General features: G+C 49.5%; 1 protein-coding gene across 10 annotated transcripts; it reads left to right on the forward strand.

The window, feature by feature from the left end:
* The first annotated feature begins 1,353 nt into the window (after nt 1–1,353).
* Nucleotides 1,354–24,973, forward strand: phc2.L (polyhomeotic homolog 2 L homeolog). 10 transcript variants are annotated; one of them, XM_041568578.1, is made up of 17 exons: nt 1,357–1,497; nt 2,522–2,620; nt 3,762–3,927; nt 5,654–5,815; nt 8,025–8,102; nt 8,425–8,574; nt 10,251–10,334; nt 10,777–11,011; nt 11,425–11,759; nt 11,902–12,046; nt 20,349–20,557; nt 20,904–20,930; nt 22,464–22,599; nt 23,247–23,370; nt 23,617–23,758; nt 23,891–24,182; nt 24,441–24,966. In XM_041568578.1, exons 3-17 carry the CDS (start codon nt 3,817–3,819, stop codon nt 24,593–24,595), a joined length of 2,385 nt encoding a protein of 794 aa, XP_041424512.1. In that variant the 5' UTR covers nt 1,357–1,497; nt 2,522–2,620; nt 3,762–3,816; the 3' UTR covers nt 24,596–24,966.
* Nucleotides 24,974–25,219: the final 246 nt, after the last annotated feature.

The raw sequence follows: 25,219 nt of genomic DNA on the forward strand, positions 1-25,219 counted from the left end.
AGTCAGACTCTATGGGGAGCAGAGCCGACATCAGGGGGTACAACTGGGCTTGGACCTCACGGGGGGCTTGTTCTGCTGCACTTTTTAATTAGCCAGGCCCCCCTTTACCAGTGAGGAAGTGATGCTAAAAGAGCCAAAGTCCCGAAGCCACGGAAAGACCCGAAGCCTCAGAAAGACCCGAAACCACAGAAAGAGCCGAAGCCACGGAAAAGGCCAAAGCCACAGAAAGACCCGAAACCACAGAAAGACCCGAAACCACAGAAAGACCGAAGCCACAGAAAGAGCCAAAGCCATGGAAAGAGCTGAAGCCACAGAAAGAGTCGAAGCCACAGAAAGACCCGAAACCACAGAAAGACCAAAGCCACAGAAAGAGCCAAAGCCACGGAAAGAGCCAAAGCCATAGAAAGAGCCGAAGCCACAGAAAGACCCGAAACCACAGAAAGACCGAAGCCACAGAAAGAGCCAAAGCCATGGAAAGAGCTGAAGCCACAGAAAGACCCAAAGCCACAGAAAGACCCAAAGCAACGGAAAGAGTCAAAGCCACAGAAAGAACCGAAGCCACGGAAAGACCCGAAGCCACAGAAAGAGTTGAAGCCACAGAAAGACCCAAAGCCACGGAAACAGCCGAAGCCACAGAAAGACCCAAAGCCACAGAAAGAGTCTAAGCCACGTAAAGAGCTGAAGCCACAGAAAGACCCGAAGCCACAGAAAGAGCCAAAGCCACACTTCTATCTGCCTTGCAAGGAGCAGACATGGAGGAGCTTCAGTGTTTTTGCTTCTCATTTCCCCCCTCCACATGGTGCCCCCCATATTTGTGCTCTTGTGGGGAAAGAGGAAATAGAACTTCCAGGAGTAAAGAAATAAATGGACTTGGTGCTGGTCCTGCCACAAATAAACTGGAAGTTCAGAGAGTTCCCAGTGTAACTGTCACTAAAGCTTTTTGTTGTTCTTGTCAGACTCAGTTACTGTCGGATTGGGCTGAGACTTAATGTAAATACTCAGGGGCTGCAGTTGTTCCTGTGGGAAGGGATGAGGGTGCAGTAGCCAGTGAGGGACACTAGGGGGCAATTTGCATCAGTCACATTATTATTATTATCATTATTATTATTATGGGATTCCTGTGGCCTTTGCTGATGTGTCGGTTCTGCCCCAGTAATAAAAGAGACGTCCCCTGTGTGTCCCCCAGTGATGCTGCAAATGTCCTTGTGCTTTACTTGCCCTTTAATCCTCATTCTCTTTCTAATAAAGAGCTGGGGGGAGGGTATATGGGGGCACAGAGGGGCAATTAGGGGAGGGGCAGGTTTATAGCCCCAGAGTCTGTATTTCTTACTGACAATGTCCCCCAGTCACAGCGAGGATGGAGCAGAGAGCGCCTATTGGCTGTTGCTAGGCAACCTGATAATCATGAGGAAACGAGGCTGCTGGGGAGAGAGAGCTCAGGCAACACAGGGAACAAAAGGAGCTGAATGTGATTCTATGAAGGAGTCGCTGCAGCAGGTAAGTGACATTTTCTCTGGATCTGGGGGGGTCTGGCAGGAATATTGGTCCAGTCTGGGGGGGCAGAGATGGAAAAGACCCAGGTGGGGGTTTATTTACTAAGGGAACCTTGTTTATTGGAGCCACTGATTTCCCACAATGCTGCGGGGTTTCCCAGCATGCACCGCCCCCAGACTCTGCTATAGGATTATGGGGGTATGTGGGGGCTCCAGGGGTCCCTCAGTCTGTGGGTAAGAGACACGTTTATTTCTATTGCCTCAGTATCAGAAACAATTGCAATTGGTCTATATATATTTATTTCTCTCCCCAGACAGGACTTTGTATCCATAGGGTCAGCGACCCCACATACTGTATTATTATTATTGTTCTTTTCCCTGTGACATTTCCACCCCTGTCTGGTTGCTAAGAGAAATGGGGTCCTAGCAACCAGCAAACCCTCAGCAACTGGGGCCACCCCCGTACTGGGAATATGGACATTTATTAAGCTGGGGGGGGGCAGTGATTTTAGAACCCAGGGTGGGGGTCTTGAAAGCAACATTTTTGAAGGCTGCGGTATCTGTGCCCCTTACTAGGGACCTGCCGCACACTAACACTTAATTTGGACCCTCCTCAGCCATTCACTAACACTGGGCCTGGAGATTTCAGATGCCGCCCAGTTATACAGTAACCAATCCCAGAGCAGTGGCATGTTAACCCCCAGAATGCCAAGCTGCATTGCTGAACCCAGGCAAGGGTTAAATCCTTCCAGAGCACAGGGCCTGAGTAGGAGGGGCCAATGTGTATGTGACCAATCAGCCGGGACAATGACATTTCCCTAATTACTGTGCCTGCTGGACGTGTGCCGGCCCTGGGGCCCCATTGTGCTGCATCAATCCCATCAGGAACCATTAATTAAGCGCAGGAGCTCGTTAATGAATTCATGATCCTTTATTATCGCCAGCCTGAGTCGTGAGAGGGGGGCACATTCATACAGTAAGGATTTGCTCCTCTCATTAACTAACGACTCATTTCCTCCTCCTCCCAGCAGAGACAAGCCCCGCCCAGTGTGGCCCTGGGGCCCATAATGTGAGATGCCTGAGCAGCAACATGTTCTATTGGAGCATCAGAGTGGCCACAAGTCCAGGTGAGTCCTGGGGAACCAGTTTGTCTGTATGTGGGGGCCCCCCAGTCACTTGCATTCAGCACCAGGGAGAGCAGCCAATCACCTGTCCCGTTTCCTGAGCTGAGCCCCTTTTATATGCGCAGCCCCCCTGTCCCTGGGCACAACAGACAGTACAGGGGCCCTGGGAGGTGCAAGGAATCTGGAACCCACCCACCCTGTCCAATCCATGAGCTTCCTGGATCAACTACAATTCCCAGAATGCTCAGTCAGTTTAGTAAGTGGGAGGATACAGAGCAGTGACAGGCAGAATACACCATGAATACTAAAAGTCCCTCCTGCTGTTTCCCTGTTTAATAACACTGGCACCGACAGACTCACAGCAGCTCAGTCTTGCTTTGCGGCAGAGATTCCTATTAATTCACTCACTAGCAAATTGTGGGATCAGTTACCCTTTATCAAGAAGGACAAATAGAGTTACAGCACCACTGGCTGGCGCAGCCTGTGATTGGTTTAACTAGGCAAGTGGGGGGCGATGGAGGCGGGACATCTGTGATTATGAGGTGACAGGGGCCCCTGAGCTGTGGCCCTGAGAGCTTCATCCATGAGCAGTGCAGGGAGTTGTTATTTAGCCTGGGGGTTGCTGATGAGAGATTTGATTGGATGTGGTGCAGGGGGATCTTCCCATCTCATCCATTGTTCTGTAATATAAAGGGCGGAGCTTCCTCGGCTGCACTTTGGGCATTGGCTCTGGGGCCCAATTAGGCAGAAAAGGGCAATAAAAACATTGCGGGATATTGGGCAACAAATTATTGTTATTGTGGATCCAACGTGTGCCCCCCGGCTGCCATTCAGCTGACACTCGCACTACCTCCAGCTGCAGGTTGTTGAGAGGATTCTGGGAGATGTAGTTCAGCAACAACTTTCCTGCCTTATGTGTAATTTTCCCATTGGGGCTGTGACTAGCAGAGACCTATGGGGGAGGCTCAGGGCAGGATCATGGGGGGCACTGTATGACCAACACCTCTTGGCTCCCCAATATTAGAGATTATTTGGGGAGTTTCTATTGTTACTAATGAGAAATATGTGTGTGTGGGGGGGGGGGGTCCTGGGGGTCCCGGGCCAAATACTGCCCCCCCTTATACCTGTGACTCTTTCTCTTCAGGTGCCGCCAACATGTGACCCGGTTTCCTCCTGTGACTTCTCTGTGACCAATCAGAATGGAGACTGAGCAACAAGCCCCTCCCCCACCAACCCCCAGCAGCACCTCCAGCTCCAGCAGCCGCCCTCCTGCTCCCCCGTTACCTGCCCCAGAGAGGCAAACTGTGCAGGTAAAGTCAGTATTTATTATATGGGCTCATTGTACTGACTGCTCCACCTGAGTCTACTTTATTTCTACTCTTCTTACCCTTCCCTTACCCTGTTCCACCCGCACTCTTACCCTGTTCCACCCGCACTCTTACCCTGTTCCACCCGCACTCTTACCCTGTTCCACCCGCACTCTTACCTTGTTCCACCCGCACTCTTACCTTGCTCCACCCGCACTCTTACCTTGTTCCACCCGCACTCTTACCTTGTTCCACCCGCACTCTTACCTTGCTCCACCCGCACTCTTACCTTGTTCCACCCGCACTCTTACCTTGTTCCACCCGCACTCTTACCTTGTTCCACCCGCACTCTTACCCTGTTCCACCCGCACTCTTACCCTGCTCCACCACCAGTTTGTTCCCAGTAGAAGTGGCAGATAAAGTCAGTTCTTGCCAGTGTCGGACTGGGATCTAAGGGGACCCACTTTCCAAACTATTATTCCTCCTCCCCTCACTCACCTCTTTATTCTCCCAGTCTTTTATCTCTACTTATTATACTTTATTCTTCCATTTTTAAGCCTCTTTTTTGCCATAAAGAAATAGGGAATGACCATGAAATGGGACAAATGTTTAGAAGCCAGAGGGGCCACTGACACCTGAGCCCACTGGGAGTTTTCCTGGTATCCCAATGGGCCAGTCCGACACTGGTTCTTGCCCCAGTTATTGACTGAAGATTTAGACGGGGGCTCTGCCTGTTGTGAATTTGCCCCCCATGGGGCAGCTCAGTGGCAATTGAACAAGACTTGGATTTAGGGGGGAAGTGGTCAGAGTTATTATTTAGTCTGTAGGGGGTGGGGGCAGAGTTGAAGGGGCAGAGATGTCACTGCTGGACCCCCCTCCCTGCCCTCATGTCACTGACAACTCCCTGCCCCCTCTCCAGCCACATCCCACTAACAGTGACTGGGAGTCCCCGGGAGTCACTCGCTGAGCTCAGGACCCCCACACTCTCCTCACTCTGTACATTCAGATTTAGGGCTCCCCCAGGAGCAGAGTTTGGGGTTTGGCCCCTGGAATCCATTCTCACTTGTCCTGATCTGGGGCCCCAAGTGAAGGTAAGTACCAAAATAATTGCCCCGGGGCCACAATTTCTGTATCTGTCTTTGTGTCGGCCCCTGGGGAGACTCTATGGGGGGATTTGTTGGGGTCCGGCGGGTTGGTTCCCTGTGTAATTCACGAGTGAGAACCAGCAGTGATGGGTCAGTTAGTGCATTTCATACACAGCCAGGGTGGGGGTCACACTCTTGCCCCCCCCGTGTCATTCTCACAGGCCTCACTTGCAGGGGGATTTGGGGGGGTCTGACAGTTCAGCACTATCACTTCTCATTCTGGATTACGGGGCAAATAAACTGGGGGTACAGTAGGATTTGGGGGGCACAGCTAATAATGAGGGAAATGGTTGGAATTCTCCCAGAGAGACAGGACCCCCCCCCCATTATCCCACAGGCCCCGGGTCACTGGCTGTGCATTGGGGAGTGTCAGGATCTGTCAGTGGGAGCCCCCCAGTGATGGATAAGGGGTGGGGGAGGGGCACATTCTGTAGGACGGGGGCCTCTATTCATTGTCCTTTCAGTGGTGGAAGCAAATTAACCTTTTCCTCCCCTGAACCCCTGACCTATCCCTGCAATCTCATGCCTTAACCCCTTGTGTGCCGGGATGTTTCCTCTACTGACCGCCCCTCCCCCTCCCCCAGGTTATCCAGCAGCCCCTGCACCGACAGCCCAGCACAGCAGCCCAGTACCTCCAGCAGATGTATGCGGCCCAACAGCAGCACCTCATGCTCCACACTGCAGCCCTCCAGCAGCAGCAGCACCTGAGCAGCGCCCAGATACAGAGCCTGGCAGCAGTGCAGCAGGTGAGGGGCATTCTGGGAAATACATGCATCTGGCTTCAGTGAGTATCCAGCAGTGCCACAGAGCTTGCACTCACATCTGCAACTGACCCACACAGCTTGCACTCACATCTGCAACTGACCCACACAGCTTGCACTTAATCTGCAACTGACCCACAGAGCTTGCACTTACATCTGCAACTAACCCACAGAGCTTGCACTCACATCTGCAACTGACCCACAATTTGCATGCTGGGGAGTTACACATACTGGCAACTGTCAGTACTATTTGGACGAACCAAAGACCCCCAGCTCCTTTATACTGGATATCGGCTGCTGGGGGGCCATGCTCCATCATGAGTTTTGGTTAATTGGGCAGGAGGCAGAGTCAAGTGTCAGTCCTGGTCTCAGAGTTCAGAGAGGAAGTGACCTGTAACCTGGTATGACCCCCACTTCCTGATCCCCCAGGCCTGTCTCTACTACTGCCCCCAGCTCTGTATATGTTTTCACTTAGTTACATGACCCTGCCCTAATATTCCTGAAAGTTGGGTTCCTTTCCCCTCTGTGCCATGTTTTTCCCACGGTGATTAGAGGGTGACACTTAACCCCTTACTTATCAGGACACTATGAGCACAACTCTCTGCTGACGTCCCATATACACAGAGCATAGAAATAAAAGCAATTGCTGTGCTGGCAGTTAGGTGCCTGACAGTGAGTGCTGTAGAATGGAACGTGTGTGTGACAGTTAGGTGTCTGACAGTGAGTGCTGTAGAATGGAACGTGTGTGTGACAGTTAGGTGTCTGACAGTGAGTGCTGTAGAATGGAACGTGTGTGACAGTTAGGTGCCTGACAGTGAGTGCTGTAGAATGTAATGTGTGTGACAGTTAGGTGTCTGACAGTGAGTGCTGTAGAATGTAATGTGTGTGTGACAGTTAGGTGCCTGACAGTGAGTGCTGTAGAATGTAATGTGTGTGACAGTTAGGTGTCTGACAGTGAGTGCTGTAGAATGTAATGTGTGTGTGACAGTTAGGTGCCTGACAGTGAGTGCTGTAGAATATAATGTGTGTGACAGGCAGGTGAGTGACACAATCTAGTGTTTATGAGGAGTCTGTGCTAGTAGCCACTAATAAACAGAATGGCAAGTGCCTATGGCTAGTGGTAAGATGGCTACATGTAGTGCTTATTTCCCTGCACAAACTGTCATCTATCTGCCTTGCAAGGAGCAGACATGGAGGAGCTTCAGTGTTTTTGCTTCTCATTTCCCCCCTCCACATGGTGCCCCCCCCATATTTGTGCTCTTGTGGGGAAAGAGGGAGAGGAAACGTCTCTATGAGCCACAAAGTAAAGTAAAATAATCACGTGCATCGAGGCCACTGGGAAGTGGATAGAAGTGACAATAGTTCAGTACAAATAAGTGAGGAAAGTGCAATGTTTAGATGTTATTTTCCATGGATATTAGACGTCACCTTGGACTTGTGTGACCTTTATAAAAGCCTGTGACACTGTGTCTTTATATGTCATGTCCTTATATACTGTATATATATATTCATATACACTCATATAATATTCCCTGTATGTCTTCCATTATATACATCAATGATATCCAGCTTGTTGTACTACAATTCCCAGCATCCCCTGAAAGCCTCATCCCGTCTCAATTCAGCAGCAGTTCTTTGCTTTAGGAGAAGTAGTTATTCAGTGTAATGATTTGATACAGATATATTGTGTATTGTCACTTTATGGGACACATTTATACTCATTCAATCCCCCAATCTGCTCTGTGTGCAACTTTATATATTTATATTTTATACTTATATTTTGTATTTATATTCTATATATTTATATTTTGTATTTATATTTTACATTTTATATTTATATTTATAATTTATATTTTATACTTATATTTTGTATTTATATTCTATATATTTATATTTTACATTTTATATTTATATTTATAATTTATATTTTATATTTTATATTTATATTTTACATTTTATATTCATATTTATAATTTATATTTTATATTAAATTTCATATTTATATTTTATATTTTATATTTTACATTTTATATTTATATTTTTATATTTATATTTATATTTTACATTTATATTCTGCCCCAGTGCAACTCCCACAATCCCACACAGCAGCCACTTACCTGACGAGGGTCCTACTCAGAGCAGGGAGGGGTGTTGCTATAAGGGAATAATGGGGGATGTACCCCGTGTGTTACAGGTGGGTGTGGCTACCAGCAGGCCAAGAAGCGCCCCAGCAGTGACTGCCCCCCAGCAGAGCTCCTCCCACTCCCCCGCGGTAAGTTACTCCCCTCCATACTGACAACAGCAGGGGGTCACACTCAGTATCCTTAGCAATAAATATTGGGGCATCTCTCTCCCAGGCACCATGATCCCAAACTATCCCAAATGGGGCAACTGCAGAGCTTGCACTCACATACCAACAAACCTCACCTGCTCACAGGAAACTCACCCACAGAGCTTGCAATCAATCCTGATATTATCATTAGCTCCATGATCTGCAGCCCCTCTCCCTATACTGATTGTTATTGCCCCGCACTATAGATGCCCTACTGCCCAAACCCTGTGCCCCCGACTCATTCCACGTGTCTCTCTGACAGATAAACCTGACAAACTCCCCGCAGAGCATCAGCCGCCCACAGACTTCCACCCCTGGTCCAGGTATCACCCAACAGGCCGTTCTTCTGGGCAACGCCCCCTCACCTGCACTGACTGCCAGCCAGGCCCAGATGTATCTCCGAGCCCAGATGGTACGTAACCAACCAATCACCTGTGCACCATGTGATCCAAACCAATAAGTGAGGGCATTACATGGTTAATCAATATGGGATGAAACCTGATCCATTTGCTTTGGAACCTCCATCTGGGTAGAGATCCACTCTGTCCCCAGTACTTACCCAGGGGGAGGTTCCTGTCTGACCATGGGAAAGAGAACAGCCCAGGAACAGGAAGTACAGAGAATCAGAGCTCTGTACCTGGGTAAGTACTGGGGGAGATTGGATTCACTTACCCAGGGGGAGGTTCCTCTCTGACCATGGGAAAGAGAACAGCCCAGGAGCAGGAAGTACAGAGAATCAGAGCTCTGTACCTGGGTAAGTACTGGGAGATTGGATTCACTTACCCAGGGGGAGGTTCCTGTCTGACCATGGGAAAGAGAACAGCCCAGGAGCAGGAAGTACAGAGAATCAGCGCTTGGTACCTGGGTAAGTACTGGGGGAGATTGGATTCACTTACCCAGGGGGAGGTTCCTGTCTGACCATGGGAAAGAGAACAGCCCAGGAGCAGGAAGTACAGAGAATCAGAGCTCTGTACCTGGGTAAGTACTGGGGGAGATTGGATTCACTTACCCAGGGGGAGGTTCCTGTCTGACCATGGGAAAGAGAACAGCCCAGGAGCAGGAAGTACAGAGAATCAGAGCTCTGTACCTGGGTAAGTACTGGGGGAGATTGGATTCACTTACCCAGGGGGAGGTTCCTCTCTGACCATGGGAAAGAGAGCAGCCCAGGAGCAGGAAGTACAGAGAATCAGAGCTCTGTACCTGGGTAAGTACTGGGGAGATTGGATTCACTTACCCAGGGGGAGGTTCCTGTCTGACCATGGGAAAGAGAACAGCCCAGGAGCAGGAAGTACAGAGAATCAGAGCTCTGTACCTGGGTAAGTACTGGGGGAGATTCACTTACCCAGGGGGAGGTTCCTGTCTGACCATGGGAGAGAGAACAGCCCAGGAGCAGGAAGTACAGAGAATCAGAGCTCTGTACCTGGGTAAGTACTGGGGGAGATTGGATTCACTTACCCAGGGGGAGGTTCCTGTCTGACCATGGGAAAGAGAGCAGCCCAGGAGCAGGAAGTACAGAGAATCAGAGCTCTGTACCTGGGTAAGTACTGGGGGAGATTGGATTCACTTACCCAGGGGGAGGTTCCTGTCTGACCATGGGAAAGAGAACAGCCCAGGAGCAGGAAGTACAGAGAATCAGAGCTCTGTACCTGGGTAAGTACTGGGGGGAGATTGGATTCACTTACCCAGGGGGAGGTTCCTGTCTGACCATGGGAAAGAGAACAGCCCAGGAGCAGGAAGTACAGAGAATCAGAGCTCTGTACCTGGGTAAGTACTGGGGGAGATTGGATTCACTTACCCAGGGGGAGGTTCCTGTCTGACCATGGGAAAGAGAACAGTCCAGGAGCAGGAAGTACAGAAAATCTGAGTAAATAAAATAAAATGAGTTAGTACATAACGTGCAGCACAGCAAATACTAATTATTATAGTTGGGGGTGCAGAGAATTAGGGGTGTTTGTCTCCTTGCGATAAGATCACTGTGGGGCCCAGGGGCCCAATCTTTGCCAGAGATATTAGGAAGACAAGGCTTCACAGGATTAGAAGTATAGCCACAGGAGCTAACACTCTAAAACTCTTTCTTTCTTCCGGCAGCTCATTTTCACTCCCACAGCCACAGTGACCAGTGTCCAGTCTGAGGTTAGTTCCGGGGCCCCATCTCCTGCCAGCAGCACTCAGGTAAGGGGGGCTACTGGGTACACAATATAGTGGGGGGCAGATGTTGAGGCTCCCATATTTAGGTATTAGCAAAGCCACTTTAATGTCATCAGGACAAGTAAGGGGTTAATTTCAAGATAAAAATCCTTTTCTTTTTGTTTTGTATTCAAATTTGGAGGGGCCCCGGGATGCAGAGTTAGAGATGGGGGAGCAATTAGAATTCTAATAGCAAATACCTGACTGGTTGCTATGGACTGGTTGCTATGTACTGGTTGCCATGGACTGGTTGCTATGGACTGCTCCCGGGGCAAATATCTCTCCCTGTAGGTGGGGGTTGTGGTGCATTGGTGGGATTATTTAAAGACACAGGGCAGTGGGTGGGGGCACATTATAGCTGTGGGTGGGGGATCCCTATCGTTTGTTGGGGGGCAGTTCCAGTTCATTCTACCCCTTTGTCTTACAGGTTCCCAGTCTGGGGGTGAGACCACAACTCAGTGGCCCCCAGTCCCAGTTGCCCAGTGTGGCTATAAAGTCGGCCAGCAGTGCTCTCCCCCCAGTAGCCAACTCCTCCCAAAGCAAAGCCACCGGCCCCCTGCTTCTTCCCCACCCAGAGCCCCCCGAGAGCCAGAAGAAAAGCGAGAGCCGAGGGGCAAGTTCATGCCGGACGGGGGTCACAGCACATTCCATTATTGCCCCAGGTAACTGACTGTAATGGGGCAGAACTGGGGGGGGGTTAGTGTGGACTGGGGGTGTCGTCTAAAAACTCATTGGTGAATGGTGAATGTTCATGTGATAGAATTGCCCTTCCCTTAGGGCTCGTTAGTTAGAGCCGATACTGCAGGGCATGATGGGAAACAGGAGTGGGGCCCCATTAGGGGTAGGAGAGGATGATTGGGGCAGAGAATAGTTATAGTGGTGCCCGGGGGGCGCCAGAGAATGGGGGGCAGGAATCATGGCATTGATTAGGGGGTGCTATTGACCTCCCCCAAACCTGGAGCTTCAACTCCTTTTTGTCTTTGTAACATCCAAGGAAGGGAATGTAGATGCCCAGTATGTGCCCAGTATGTGCCCAGTATGTGCCCAGTAACCCTCATGCCGTCTCTCTGTGCAGTTTATACCCACCCGCTGATCCAGCAGCAGAAGATCCAGCAGCACCAGTTTGTGATCCAGCCCCGAGCTGCCCTCGCCCACATCAACTGCCCCCTGCAGCCCTTTACCCATCAGCCCCAGCTGTCCCAGAGCCTCAGCACTCCCCCCGTCACATCTCAGGCACAACTGGAACCCCCTTCTACTTGTGGGGAGTCCAATGGCAGACAGAGGCCCAGCCCTGCCCTCCAGCCCCCCTCAACTCCTGGGGCCCCAGTGAGGATCAGCCCAGAGGGGCAGGAACAGAGACTGATCCCACACACGGCCGTCATCCTGCAGCTCCACAGCCCCCCCGCAATGGTGAGTACCCCCAAATATAACCTTCCCCTGCCCCCCCTCATACAGATTAACTCCTCCCAGGAATGGGCAGTACCCCAGTGGGGCAGATAAGTCTCATGTCTGTGGCTGCCCAGAAATCTAGTGTTTCATTTGTCTCCCCCAGACACCGGCCCCCCAGGACGTCTCCCACAAACGCACCTCCACCCCACCAGGAAACAGCCCCCGACTTTTGTACTCTCCAAATGCCCCCCTGACACAAGAGACGGCACCTGGGGGGGCATCTGACCTCCAGCAATGCCAACGTGATGGTGAGTAACTCACGGCTACTTCTATGACTGGAGAGTGAGTGTGAGTGGCCATGAATGTGTGAGTGAGGACAGAAAGGTGAGTGTTTGTGAAGTATTTGACTTCTCTAGGAGCAACTTTATAGAGAGATAAGTTCCCCTTTTCCAACAAGCTCTCACCCATTGTCAGGGGGCGTATTGGCTCCCAGCGGGACTAGTCAGGACCAAGGAGGAAGCTTAAGGGGTTCAAGTCCAAGTTCGCGGTACAAATAGGATCAGGCAAAATCGTAAACAAAGTCCAGGCAAGAAGTCCAAAAGGCAAACAGAAAGTAGCAAAGTCGAGGTTCAGGCAGCGTCAGGAATCAGTAAAATAGGAATTAACAAACATCCAGGAATGTTCCAATAAATCCTACAATCGGGCATCGAACCAACGTCCTTTTATTTTGAATTTCATGTCAGCGTCAACCCAAATGCAGAATGGGTGCCGCCATCTTGGATAGGACGCCAGTGGAGATGGGAGCGCCAATGGGTGCTCCTGACAGTACCCCCTCCCCCAGGGGGGGCCACTGGACCACCACCTCGAGGTTTCTTCGGAAACTGTTTGAAGACTCACCAGTCGAGGAGCAGAACATCAGGACTTGTTTTATCCAAGAGTTTTCTTCTAGACCGAAGCCCTTCCATTGGATAAGGAACTGTAGGGACCCTCTGGAGATTCTTGAGTCTACGAACTTTTCTACTTCATATTCCTGTTGGCCATCCACGGAGACAGAAGCAGGGGGAGATTGTTCTGAAGAGAAGCGATTAAGGATTGTCGGTTTCACGAGGGACACGTGGAGCACATTAGGGATTTGCATCTCAGGGGGAAGCTGAAGTCTAACAGCCACAGGATTAACAATCTCCACAATGGATTATGGACCAACACATTTTGGACCCAACTTGGGGGAAGGAATTTTGAGACTAATGTTCCTCATAGAAAGCCATACCTTGTCTCCCACTTTATATAAAGGAGAAGATTTTCGTCTTTGATCAGCATAATTCTTATGGGACAAGGAACGTTTCTCCAAATTGGCTTTAGTAGTCGACCAAATGGGCGACATGTTGGCTGCAAGATCATCGGCTTCTGGAACATCAGACAAGATCGTCCTGACAGAGGGATTCATGACTTCTCAGGAATTGCTCCAGCGCTTGGTTTACTCTATCAGCTGCCCCATTGGATTGAGGATGATAGGCAGAGGAGAACTGAAGAGCGATACCCAGGTTTTTACACAAAGAGCGCCAGAACTTGGACACAAACTGGGAACCTCTGTCACATACAATCTCCACTGGAAAGCCATGGAGTCAGAAGATATATTGAATAAACAACTGAGAGAGTTCAATGGCAGAGGGAAGCTTGCGGAGAGGAATAAAGTGCTCCATCTTGCTGAAGTGGTCAATAACCAAATCACGGTATTCCCCTTGGAAGGTGGTAATTCAACAATAAAGTCCACAGCCAAATGAGTCCAAGGACGAGAAGGAATGGGCAGGGATTGTAAAAGCCCACTAGGGCGAGAGTTGATGAGAAGTCTTTCACATCCTTCCATAGGGAAGGCCACCAGAGGAGTCGACTGACAAGCTCAAAAGTCTTCTGAGTCTTGCTTGGAACAATGGCTTCGCTGAAGGGTGGGTATGCGGAATTCAGGTGGCACGTAAACTATACCAATGGGGGTGTGAGCCGGAGCAGAGGACTGGACTGATAGGATCTGGCTGGCCAGTTGGGGAAATTGGGAAGCAATGATCTTCGTGGGAGGAACAATTGGCTTGTAATCTTCACTGATGCGCCCTTCAGAGAGAAGCTTCGGGATAGGGCATCCGCCTTACGGTTTCTGGTGCCTGGGTGATGCGTAAGGGCAAAATTGAATCGAGTGAAGAAGAGAGCCCAACGAGCCTGACGGGGATTCAATCTCTTGAGCAATACGGGAGGAGAACCCCTTGATAAATTGACGCTAATAGTTAGTGAAACCGACAAATCTTTGGATGGCCTTGTTACTTGTGGGGAGAGGCCAGTCTTGGATTGCTGAAACTTTGGAAGGGTCGCTCTCGAACCCCTCACGAGAAATAATGTACCCCAGGAACGGAATCTTGGGCACCTCAAAGACACACTTCTCCAACTTGGCAAAAAGGGAGTTTTCTTTCAGACGAGAGAGCACCTCTTTCACCCGGGTTCAGTGAGTTTCCAAGTCTTTGGAGAAGATTAGAATGTTATCCAAATACACCACTATGGATTGTCCCAGCTGATCTCTGAAGACGTCGTTCACAAATTCTTGGAAGAAGACGGGAGCATTGCAGAGGCCGAAGGGCATTACCAGGTACTCATAGTGCCCATCTCTGGTGTTGAATGGCGTCTTCCATTCGTCCCTGTGAGGGCTACCCACCCTGGTGGTCTAGTGGGCCGGTGGGGAAACCCACCACGCCAGTCTTCTCCTTCCAATGCGCTGGTTTCCTATTGCGCGTGTGGCGCTCCTCTGCTAGTTTTATAGGCGCAGTCGCACTGGCGTAATGACACCAGTGCGCAATTGGGCAAAAATTCAAACACTATAAAAGGGATTTTTTGTGTGTAATTCTTTGCCCGTTATAGGTTTTCTCCTAGTGAGTTCCTGGTGCTTCTGTGCTATTTGGCTTCTGTTTCCTGATATCTGATTACCTGTTGTGACCTCTGCCTGTTTTGAGACTATCCTGACTTCTGGAATCCTGACCCTGCCTGGTATCCGACTCTTCTGTATCCGTATCCCTTCTGATTCATCTCCTGGTTTCACCCTTGCCTGTCTGACTCCGCATTTACACTGCCTGCCTCGACCTTGCCTGATTGACTACGGCTTGTACTGTGACTTTCTGCCCAAAGACTTGGCTTTAACATTGTCCAGAACCCTTCGCTTGACACCTCTCTTAATAAGACCGGCAGCATCTGATTAGCCGAGGCTCCTCTCTGTAAGGCAGCTGTTAAAGGCGGAAGCAAGAGCCGAGATCAGGGTGCTTAGCATTGGTTCTGGATTTAGGGTGCCGACCACGACAGTCCCCCTCTCGGATGCGGATTAGGTTGTAAACTCCTTGGAGATCAAACTTAGTGAAAATCTTCGCCCCTCTGAGTTGGTCGAATAGCTCCGAGATGAGAGGCAGCAGATATCGGTTCTTCACCCTGATCTTATTGAGGCCCCTGTAGTCAATACAGGGACGCAACCCGCCATCCTTCTTTTCCACGAAGGAGAATCCCGCCCCAGCAGGAGAAGAGGAAGGTCTGATGAATCCATGCTGGAGGTTATCTCGGATATACTCCTTCATTGTGGAAGTCTCGGCAGGAGACAAGGGGTAGGTAGGTCCTCTGGGAGGCATGGTACTGGGGAGAAGTTCAACGGGAGAGTCGTGAGAGTGATGAGGAGGGAGAGTCTCAGTAGACTTGTTGCAGAAGACGTCAGCGAAATCCCTGTAGACAGTCGGCAAAGACTGAAGTTCAGTTGAGGAGATGGTTACACGGTGGAGGGGAGCAGTAGGTAAACAATGTTCTTGGCAATAAGGACTCCAACGAGAGATCTGACTGGAAGCCCAATCAATGGAGAGGTTGTGTAGATGAAGCCAAGGGAATCCCAAGATGACAGGAACGGAGGGGCAGGAAATAATCAGGACAATAAAAAACCTGCACAGGTAACTCCCCTGTTGTCATGGAGATTATCTCAGAATTAAGCCGCCTGTCGTCAATTGCTGTAACCCACAGGGGAGTAGTGAAGATATAGAGGAACATCCATTTACTTGGCCAAATCTAGGAAGGCAGAGCCGACGATAGTCTTAGAGGGGAGACGAATCTGTAACGGCAGAAGAAACCTGTGAGAGTTCTCTTGGGGTTTAGGAGTAATGCCCCCCACACATCCCAGGTTTACCTTGAAGAAGAGAACTCTTTGGCTTCACAGGAGAGACACAGACCTGCCAAACGTCTCTGAAGTTTCTCCTGCTCAGAGACACGTGGCCCTTCAGACCTGCCGGGTTCTACTGGAGGAGTCACAGGAGGCTGCTGGGAGGGGTCTGTGGAAATGTGGGGCCAAGTTAACTGGAGTCTCTGGCTGAGCTCGGGATCAGGAAAAATCATAAACAAAGTCCAGGCAAGAAGTCCAAAAGGCAAACAGAAAGTAGCAAAGTCGAGGTTCAGGAATGGTCAGGAATCAGTAAAATAGGAATTAACAAACACCCAGGAATGTTCCAATAAATCCTACAATTGGGCATCAAACCGGTGTCCTTGGCCTCCTTTTAGTTTCAATTTTGCATCGGGCGACGATATCACTCCGGCATTGGGTGCTCCTGACACCCTTATACCTACACTCACACTCACACTCACCATATACCTACACTCACACTCACACTCACCATATACCTACACTCACACTCACACTCACCCATATACCTACACTCACACTCACCCATATACCTACACTCACACTCACCCATATACCTAAACTCACACTCACCCATATACCTAAACTCACACTCACCCATATACCTACACTCACACTCACCCATATACCTACACTCACACTCACCATATACCTACACTCATACTCACACTCACCCATATACCTACACTCATACTCACACTCACAGATATAACTACACTCACACTCACTCATTCGTACAAGGGTGCAATACAAAGAGACCCTCCCATTAAAGGGAAAGGTCCCACAGGCAGAAAACACAAAGGGGCTTCAGACCCACCTCACTACTAGGGACCCATCCTCTGAGTTGGAGAAAATCTTCCCATGGGTTTTAATGGAAGACGGAGCCTGATGGGTGCACAGTCCCAGCTCACATAGGGACAGACAGAGGGACAGACAGAGGGACAGACAGAGGGACAGACAGACAGAGGGACAGACAGAGGGACAGACAGACAGAGGGACAGACAGAGGGACAGACAGAGGGACAGACAGACAGAGGGACAGACAGACAGAGGGACAGACAGAGGGACAGACAGACAGAGGGACAGACAGAGGGACAGACAGACAGAGGGACAGACAGACAGAGGGACAGACAGACAGAGGGACAGACAGAGGGACAGACAGACAGAGGGACAGACAGAGGGAGAGGAGCAGCTGCTGTTGAGAGTGGAGTGTAGAGAAGCCCCTCCCTGTGCCTGGGGCTGGTGGGTTGGAGCAGAGGGGCAGGAGGCCAATGAGTGTGAGCTCTGGGACAATACAAAGGGCTGAGCCGCTCATTCATTGTTTGGCAGCTGAGCCGGGGGGGGGGGATGTGTGGGACAATGTTCTCTCCCTAGTTCAGTGGGGGGCTCACCGGCGTCACTCACTCTCTCTCTGGATTCCCAACAACAAAGGACCCCGGGCTCATCCCTCCCTCACTCTGGGCCTGTGAGACTAGAACTGGGGCCCCTGGAGAAGGAACCGCCCCCACTGGCCCCTCACCAGCCCCCCAGCTACAGGTGGAAGCAACTCTCACCCCTGTGTGTAACTGGTACCAGAACTGACAGAAGAACCGGCCCCCCAGCTACAGGTGCCCTGCAATGCTCCAGCTCTATGACAAGTTTCCCCTGGAGGAGTCGCTGACCCTGTCTCTGGATCGGAGGCCTTAGCTCACAGGTGGGTTCTTCTCATTGGGGGGTTTGCAGTAGAACTGGTGCTTGTGGCCTGAACCCAACAAATACTCCCCCTGCTCCTTCCCATCATGCACCTGTTCTTGTGCCCGGCGGGGCCCCTGCTCAGATATTGATGTGGAGACAAAAGGCCCGGGAGACTGACGTGTCGTTGCCCCATTTCTGTGCCAGAGCCCCCCAGTGTGACGTAAAGGGAATATCGACCCAAAAACAACATTTTAACCAATTAAAAGAAAAACTAATTGTGAGTAATAAACATTCATTAAAGTGACGTCTTTTTGTACATTAGAACTTTTACCTCCATTCAACTTCCTGGAGTTGAACCCCAAGATTTTCCTTTTTATTCACCTGTACCCCCAGTAACCCCCCTGTGCTCACACTCACCCCTTATCTCTAAATCCCCTCATTTGTCTGGGGCAGTACACTATTAAATGAACTGTTAGTGTGATGTAGAGAGGGATATTCTGAGACAATTTGTAATTGGTTTTTATTTTTAATTATTTGTGGTTTTTGACTTATTTAGCTTTTTATTCAGCAGCTCTCCAGTTTGTAATTTCAGCTATCTGGTTGCTAGGGTCCAAATTCCCCTAGCAACCATGTACTAATTTGAATAAGAGACCGGAATATGAATAGGAGAGGCCTGAATAGAAAGATGAGGAATAAAAAGCAGCAATAACAATACATTTGTAGCCTTACAGAGCATTTGTTTTTTAGATGGGGTCAGTGACCCCCATTTGAAAAAGGCAAATAATTAAAAAACAATAATGTGATACGCCCCTTTAAACCAGAATAATGTCAAAGTGAATGATACACGTTACAATCCAGTGCAGAGATGATACATAATAACTAAAGTAAAATATGATTGGCTCACAATCTCACTCTCTGCATCATACGAACAGTTAATTTAAAGCTGAACATCTCCTTAATATAAACACCAATAGAAAAGAAAGAAATCCACATTCATTACAATGTTTCTGAGCTGTATATATATATATATATGTGTGTATATATGTGTGTGTATATGTATTGCAATTAAATGGGGGTGTCTGTCCCTTTCTATTCTCTGCACTGGTGGTTGTGACTGTTGAAAGAATGTAAGATAGACTCACAGTCCTGTCAGGGACCATTGGAAGTGGCAGTTAAGTGAATGTCAGTAGCGATGACATTTGTCATAAATTCACATTGGGAAGTTGCTCAGAATCAGGTTTCTCTCTATGAAGCACATTTTATTTTGCAGTTGACTTGCCCTTTGAACACTTGTTTCCCCCCCCTGTAACCCCCCCTCAGCACACAGGCAATCCAACTTGTGGCCCCAGCTGATCCCCAGGGGCCCTATTCAGTTGTACATGGTATTTAACTCTATGACTTTAGCTGCCACTTTCCCTGGGGGAGGGGGAGGTGCCGGTGGCAGTTGCTGGTTACAGTGACAGTTAGTGGCCCCCCAGGCCAGAGAAACAAACAACACAGGGTTAAATGGGATTGTGGCCCCTGGGCTCATTGTAACTTGAGGGGGGAGGGGATGACTTGGGGGGGAGGGGATGACTAGGGAAGTGATTTTCTTCTGCACCATCAGCAGCCGTTCAACAATGAGATCTGATTGGTCAGAGCTGCAGCTTCGTGGCCCCCGGGCCCCAACAACATGAATATTAGTTACTACACTGGATCCTCACCAACTGCTTTTTGCACCAATGCAATGGTCTCCGCCTCTTGCAGGAAACTGCATGGTTGTCTTGTCACATGACCCACCTATTCCCCACGCTGCATGGCTGCTTAGCAAGATAAGTGCATGCGGCATGGCAGCACAGACTCTATTGCAGTCGGCAGCAGGCGCCTAAATTAGTCAGTGAGGAGCCGCCCGGAGAGTGGATTTAATATCAGTGTCCAGTTTGGAAGGAGTGAGGGGCAATTGCAGAGCAGAGGGAAGAGGCTTCATTCACTGGGTGGGATTGGGGGGATTATCCTGCCCCTCTCAGGTTTGTAATGGGGGAGTGGGATCAAATCTTCACTCTCTGTGTATTTCCTAATCCCGGGGCCCCAATGTAACTCTCTGTGTATTTCCTGATCTCGGGGGCCCCAATGTAACTCTCTGTGTGTATTTCCTGATCCCGGGGCCCCAATGTAACTCTCTGTGTGTATTTCATAATCTCGGGGCCCCAATGTAACTCTCTGTGTATTTCCTAATCCCGGGGCCCCAATGTAACTCTCTGTGTGTATTTCCTAATCCCGGGGCCCCAATGTAACTCTCTGTGTATTTCCTAATCCCGGGGCCCCAATGTAACTCTCTGTGTGTATTTCATAATCTCGGGGCCCCAATGTAACTCTCTGTGTGTATTTCCTGATCCCGGGGCCCCAATGTAACTCTCTGTGTGTATTTCCTGATCTCGGGGCCCCAATGTAACTCTCTGTATTTCATAATCTCGTGGGCCCCAATGTAACTCTCTGTGTGTATTTCCTGATCTCGGGGCCCCAATGTCACTCTCTGTTTGTATTTCATAATCTCGGGGGCCCCAATGTAACTCTCTGTGTGTATTTCCTGATCCCGGGGCCCCAATGTAACTCTGTGTGTGTATTTCATAATCTCGGGGGCCCCAATGTAACTCTCTGTGTGTATTTCCTGATCTCGGGGCCCCAATGTAACTCTCTGTGTGTATTTCCTGATTCTGGGGCCACATTGTCACATGGCTTCTCTCCCCTCCCATTAAGACCCCAGGCCGCGGGGGCTGCCGGACCCCAGTGTTCCCCCTGCGTTGGACATGACCTCAGGGAACGGCTCCTCCCCGGTGCCCACAGCGGCCACTGGCAACAGGACCCAGAATGGTGAGAACAAACCCCCCCAAGCTGTGGTCAAACCCCAAATCCTCACCCACTTCATCGAAGGATTCGTAATCCAGGAGGGAGCACAACCCTTCCCGGTATGTTTCATTCTGCACTCATGGGAACAGGGGGAGGGGCCAGTAAGAGGGATTCTGGGAATGGGAGGGATTCTGGGAAAAGGGGGAGGGGCCAGTGAAAGAAGGGTTCTGGGGAAAGGGTGTAGTTAACAAGGGATTGTAGGAGCAAGGGGTGGAGTCAATGAAAGGAATTTTGGGAAAGTAGGAGGAGTTTCTCAGAATGGCTGTTCTTGGGAGCAGTATTATTATGGGTACAAACCATTTTGGTAATGGTGGGGGGCAATGGGGACAGTATTTCGGGGGGTTCTGAGACTTTGGGGGGATGTTGGTACTTTCCTTGTCATTGACATGAATTTTGCTTTTGCAGTCCCACAGGAGCAGAGCGGTCCTAGAGGTGGGTCTGGGTATCTTTATTTAGATTTGTCTGCTGTTACCCCTCCCCTGGGCGTGGCTTTCTGGCTCCTATGCCAGTGGTGTGGGGCACAGGGTAGAAATAGCTGGAGGCTGCTGATTGCACTTGGCAGTGTCCCCTGCATGCGCACATTGGGGGTACGTAGGCTTTGGGGGTGCCTGAGCTCACATGATTCTGCAACCAAATTTTTTACCCCCACACCTAATTACCAACTCTGTAAGGTGAATGTCCCCCCCAACTCTATAATGCTCACATTGGCTGGAATAATTATACAGGTGCAGAACACCCTTTTGTTTGGTTAGTTCATCTCCTTGGGGACTTTAGGAGACAAACCCTAGTGATTGAAGTCCACCCTTAGCACTTGTGCCTGAATCTTAACTTACCCCTGGGTCACTTACTGCAACAACCCTCCAAAATGGTTTTCACCTGAACAAACCCCATTTGATCCCCTGGGCTCCCACTCCCCATGTTTAGTTCTACCACCTGAACCCCACTCTTGCTCTACATTCAGTGGCTGGTCACTATCTGAAGGAATCAGAACCTGACCCAACGTACAGTGGTTATGATTTGGCTTTGAAATTATTACTCCAATAATATGTCTGTATCTACAAGCTCAACCACAAAGCCTCACAAGAAGACCACCATAAATTCCGAGCCTGGGATTTCTTATTTATGAGAAACCGGAATCCCTGGCTTTGGTTCCTCAGATCCCTATGGATAATGTCACAGTGGACATCTCCCTTGGGTTTCTCCTCAGTGAGAAACTGGAATGCCTGGCTTTGGTTCTTCAGAACCCTATGGATAATGTCACAGTTAGTATCTCCCTTTGAGAAACTGGAATCCCTGGCTTTGGTTCCTCAGATCCCTATGGATAATGTCAAAGTGGGTATCTCCCCATAGTTTCTTCTCAGTGCGAAACTGGAATCCCTGGCTTTGGTTCCTCAGATCCCTACTGGAATCCCTGGCTTTGGTTCCTCAGATCCCTATGGATAATGTCACAATGGTCATCTCCCTTTGGTTTCTCCTTGTGAGAAACTGGAATCCCTGGCTTTGGTTCCTCATATTCCTATGGATAATGTCAAAGTGGGTATCTCCCCTGGGTTTCTCCTTGTGAGAAACTGGAATCCATGGCTTTGGTTTATTAGATCCCTATGGATAATGTCAGTGGATATCTACCTGGGGTTTGTTGAGTTCCTGACACTGGATCCTTAGATCCCAATGGCAATTGTAAAGAATCTTCTTTTCAGCACTGACCTGCATGTAAAGAGTGCATGGCATGGGCCCAGTTGTGCATATCTCTGATCCGGCAGAACCAGTTCTTTAGTGCATGACAAAAAAGAGGTGATACTTAGTTCCCTTAACAGTCTTGGTTCCCCTCTGTTCTCCGGAGACAGTAGGTTGCAGCATGCATAATTGCTGCTGTATGTTGGGTGCATGCATGACTATCTGTATGTGTTATGTGTGTGGGGGGGGGGGGCTTCTCTATCCCTGACTGTACCTTCTCTTCTCCAACAGGTGGGTCACTCCTCACTGCTCACAGGTGCCCAGGAGAAGTATCAGCAGAGCCTCCTGGCAGAGAAGGTTCCTCAGCAGGACAACAATACCACAACCACCACTACTGACTCCGAGATGGAGGAGACACTTGTACCAGGTGTCAAAAACTCGCCTTCATACATTTGCCCATATATTGGGATTCCTAAACATTTTTATCAGTGGGCCAGTGTATTAGAAGACCCAATTTAGGATCTAGAATCCCCGTGTTACAGCAAATCCCCCATCATACCTGACCCAGTTCCCATTAGGGACTACTTCCAGGGTAAATACCCAAATATGGTCTCTTTACTTACTCATCTGGACTGCTTACTGTCACATGATGGGTCTGTCTCAGTTGACAGTTGGGATGAGGGTGTTTACATTTTATTGGTCACTAGAGGGAACACTTGGTGCAACAATGTTGCATCCACTGGCCCGCTGAGATCAAGGCAACAGGAAGAGTCCAGAACTAACTCAACCTAATAACTGACCATGGGAAAGAAACAGCCCAAGAAGAGATAGTACAGCAAATCTGAATATGAACATGTGGGAGAATGGATTTATTAATCTAGAGAGAGAGGTTCCTGTCTGACCACAGGAAAGAGATCAGCGCAGGAGTAGGAAGCACAAGGAATCATTTTACTAATTCTGGGGGAAGTTCCTGCCTGACCATGGGAAAGAGAGCAGCTCAGAATGTATTTGGAATGTGGGGTTCTTGCCCTGTACAATTCATATGAAGTACAAGTCCCTGCCATTATTTTCCAGGCTTTCCTGAATCTAAAGGAGACGGGGATCCCCCTAAACTGAAGTGTGAGCTTTGTGGTCGAGTGGACTTTGAGTACAAATTCAAACGCTCCAAGCGGTTCTGTTCTATGGCTTGTGCCAAAAGGTAAGATAATGAATTCTAATTATTCACTGGCTCGACCCGAAACATGTAGTGTTTCGGGTTTCATTCCTACATGAGAAATTGTGCTGAACCTTCCCAAGGCATTATCAGTTGTGGCTGTGGTGCTGTACAACTGGTGCTGACGGGTTGAGGTTCTGCAGTAACTAATAGTGATCAGGCCCAATACTGGTTCTCTTCTGAGAGCCCAGAGCACTGCAGAATTAGAGCTTCTTTCTCTCGTACTCACAGGTACAATGTGGGCTGCACCAAGAGAGTGGGCCTCTTCCATCCAGACCGCAGCAAACTACAGAAACCCACAGTGGCCAAACATGCCCGCAGGAGATCACGCAAGACTCCCCTACAGACGGTTGGTGCAGACCCCAAGAAACAGGTACCAGTTCCCTCCCCCCAACAGTATCGTGCATTAGTCCTGGTTTAGTTACTATATAATAGGTAGATGTATGTTAATTAGTGTGGGACTGAGCAGTAACCTGTCCCCCCCCCACGCTCTTGTAACTCCCAGCAGGCTGCCCCTGTCACCCCAATGAACCCCGGGCCTATCCCCAGCCCCTCTGCACTGAAGCTCAGTAACAGCCAAGAAGACTCGAGCCGCTGCTCAGACAATTCCAGTTACGAGGAGCCCCTGTCCCCCATGTCGGCCAGTTCTTCCCTGTCCCGGGCCAGGCAGGAACACAATGTGGAACCCCCCAACCTTCACAGCCGGGACCCCATTGCTATGAGCCAGGACTTCTTGCCCAGTGACCCCACCAAATGGAACGTAGAGGACGTGTACGACTTTGTCCGCTCCCTCCCAGGTATGTGGCAACGACCCAGTCCTCTTTGGCTGGGCTCCATACTCCATGTATATTACCCACAATGCATTGCACACCCCCCAGAATTCCACCATCTTTATATGTGCCGAGCAATGTGGGTATCGGTACCAGGGAAAGGCTTGCTGGTCTCCCGAGCTACTGGCAGAGTCCAGTATAGAGCTGGCCCAACACTAGCGACTTCTGCTAGTCCCATATATTATGGCCCAGGGTTGCCCTAAGCCTCTCTCTTGTTGCCCCCAGGGTGCCAGGAGATCTCAGAAGAGTTTCGTGCCCAGGAAATAGACGGTCAGGCCCTGCTCCTGCTGAAAGAGGATCATCTCATGAGCGCAATGAACATTAAACTGGGCCCGGCGCTGAAGCTCTATGCTCGGATCAGCATGCTGAAGGACTCCTAGCGGTCGGACTCCCAGTGGGACCGGCAACCCTTCCTGGTGAGGATCAGGCCCAGGTTGCTTCATCAATAGACAGACGTTGGCAGAATCTGAAACCCACACATGAAATAGTTGGGGAAATGGACTCATCTTCTCCTGGTACCATTAGATCCTCCTGGGCTGCAGTGAGCCAATCGGAATTCTGGGATTTGCTCCACGAACCAAACCTTGAACTTTGGTTTTTTTTGTATTTACAATGAAAATTCCTTTATTTTAAGAAAAGCTCCTATCACTTTTCTATCTGTTTCTGATCTTTGGACCTGGCGCCACTTACACCAAAACTTCAGGGTTTTTGTTTTTTTAATCAGTTTGCAGAAATAAATGGAATGAAACTACTTGCAGGTTATTGGTACCACTGGGCTCATTCTTCCATCTGTCCAGCAAGTTCTATCTAACCGATCCACAGGAATAGTTTGTGATATAGATCAGACACATGCTTATGGTCCAGGTGCTGGTTCTGATAAAGTTTCATTAGAGCAGATCCTGACATGTCAGCACTACAGAACTGGTTCTGATCCAGTGGTACCAAACAAGCTTAGGCTGCATTTCTGGGGTGCATAGAAGCTCAGAAAGGTTCTGATAGGAACA

This window comes from Xenopus laevis, chromosome 7L (genome assembly GCF_017654675.1).
Source record: "Xenopus laevis strain J_2021 chromosome 7L, Xenopus_laevis_v10.1, whole genome shotgun sequence".
Taxonomy (NCBI): Eukaryota; Metazoa; Chordata; class Amphibia; order Anura; family Pipidae; genus Xenopus; species Xenopus laevis.

Coding starts and splice junctions, on each gene's coding strand:
- phc2.L (XM_041568572.1), top strand. CDS start 4,812: ATGTCACTGACAACTCCCTGCCCCCTCTCCAGCCACATCCCACTAACA. Junction 5,016..5,653: donor ATCTGGGGCCCCAAGTGAAG/GTAAGTACCAAA, acceptor CCCCTCCCCCAG/GTTATCCAGCAGCCCCTGCA. Junction 8,575..10,250: donor TGTATCTCCGAGCCCAGATG/GTACGTAACCAA, acceptor TTCTTCCGGCAG/CTCATTTTCACTCCCACAGC.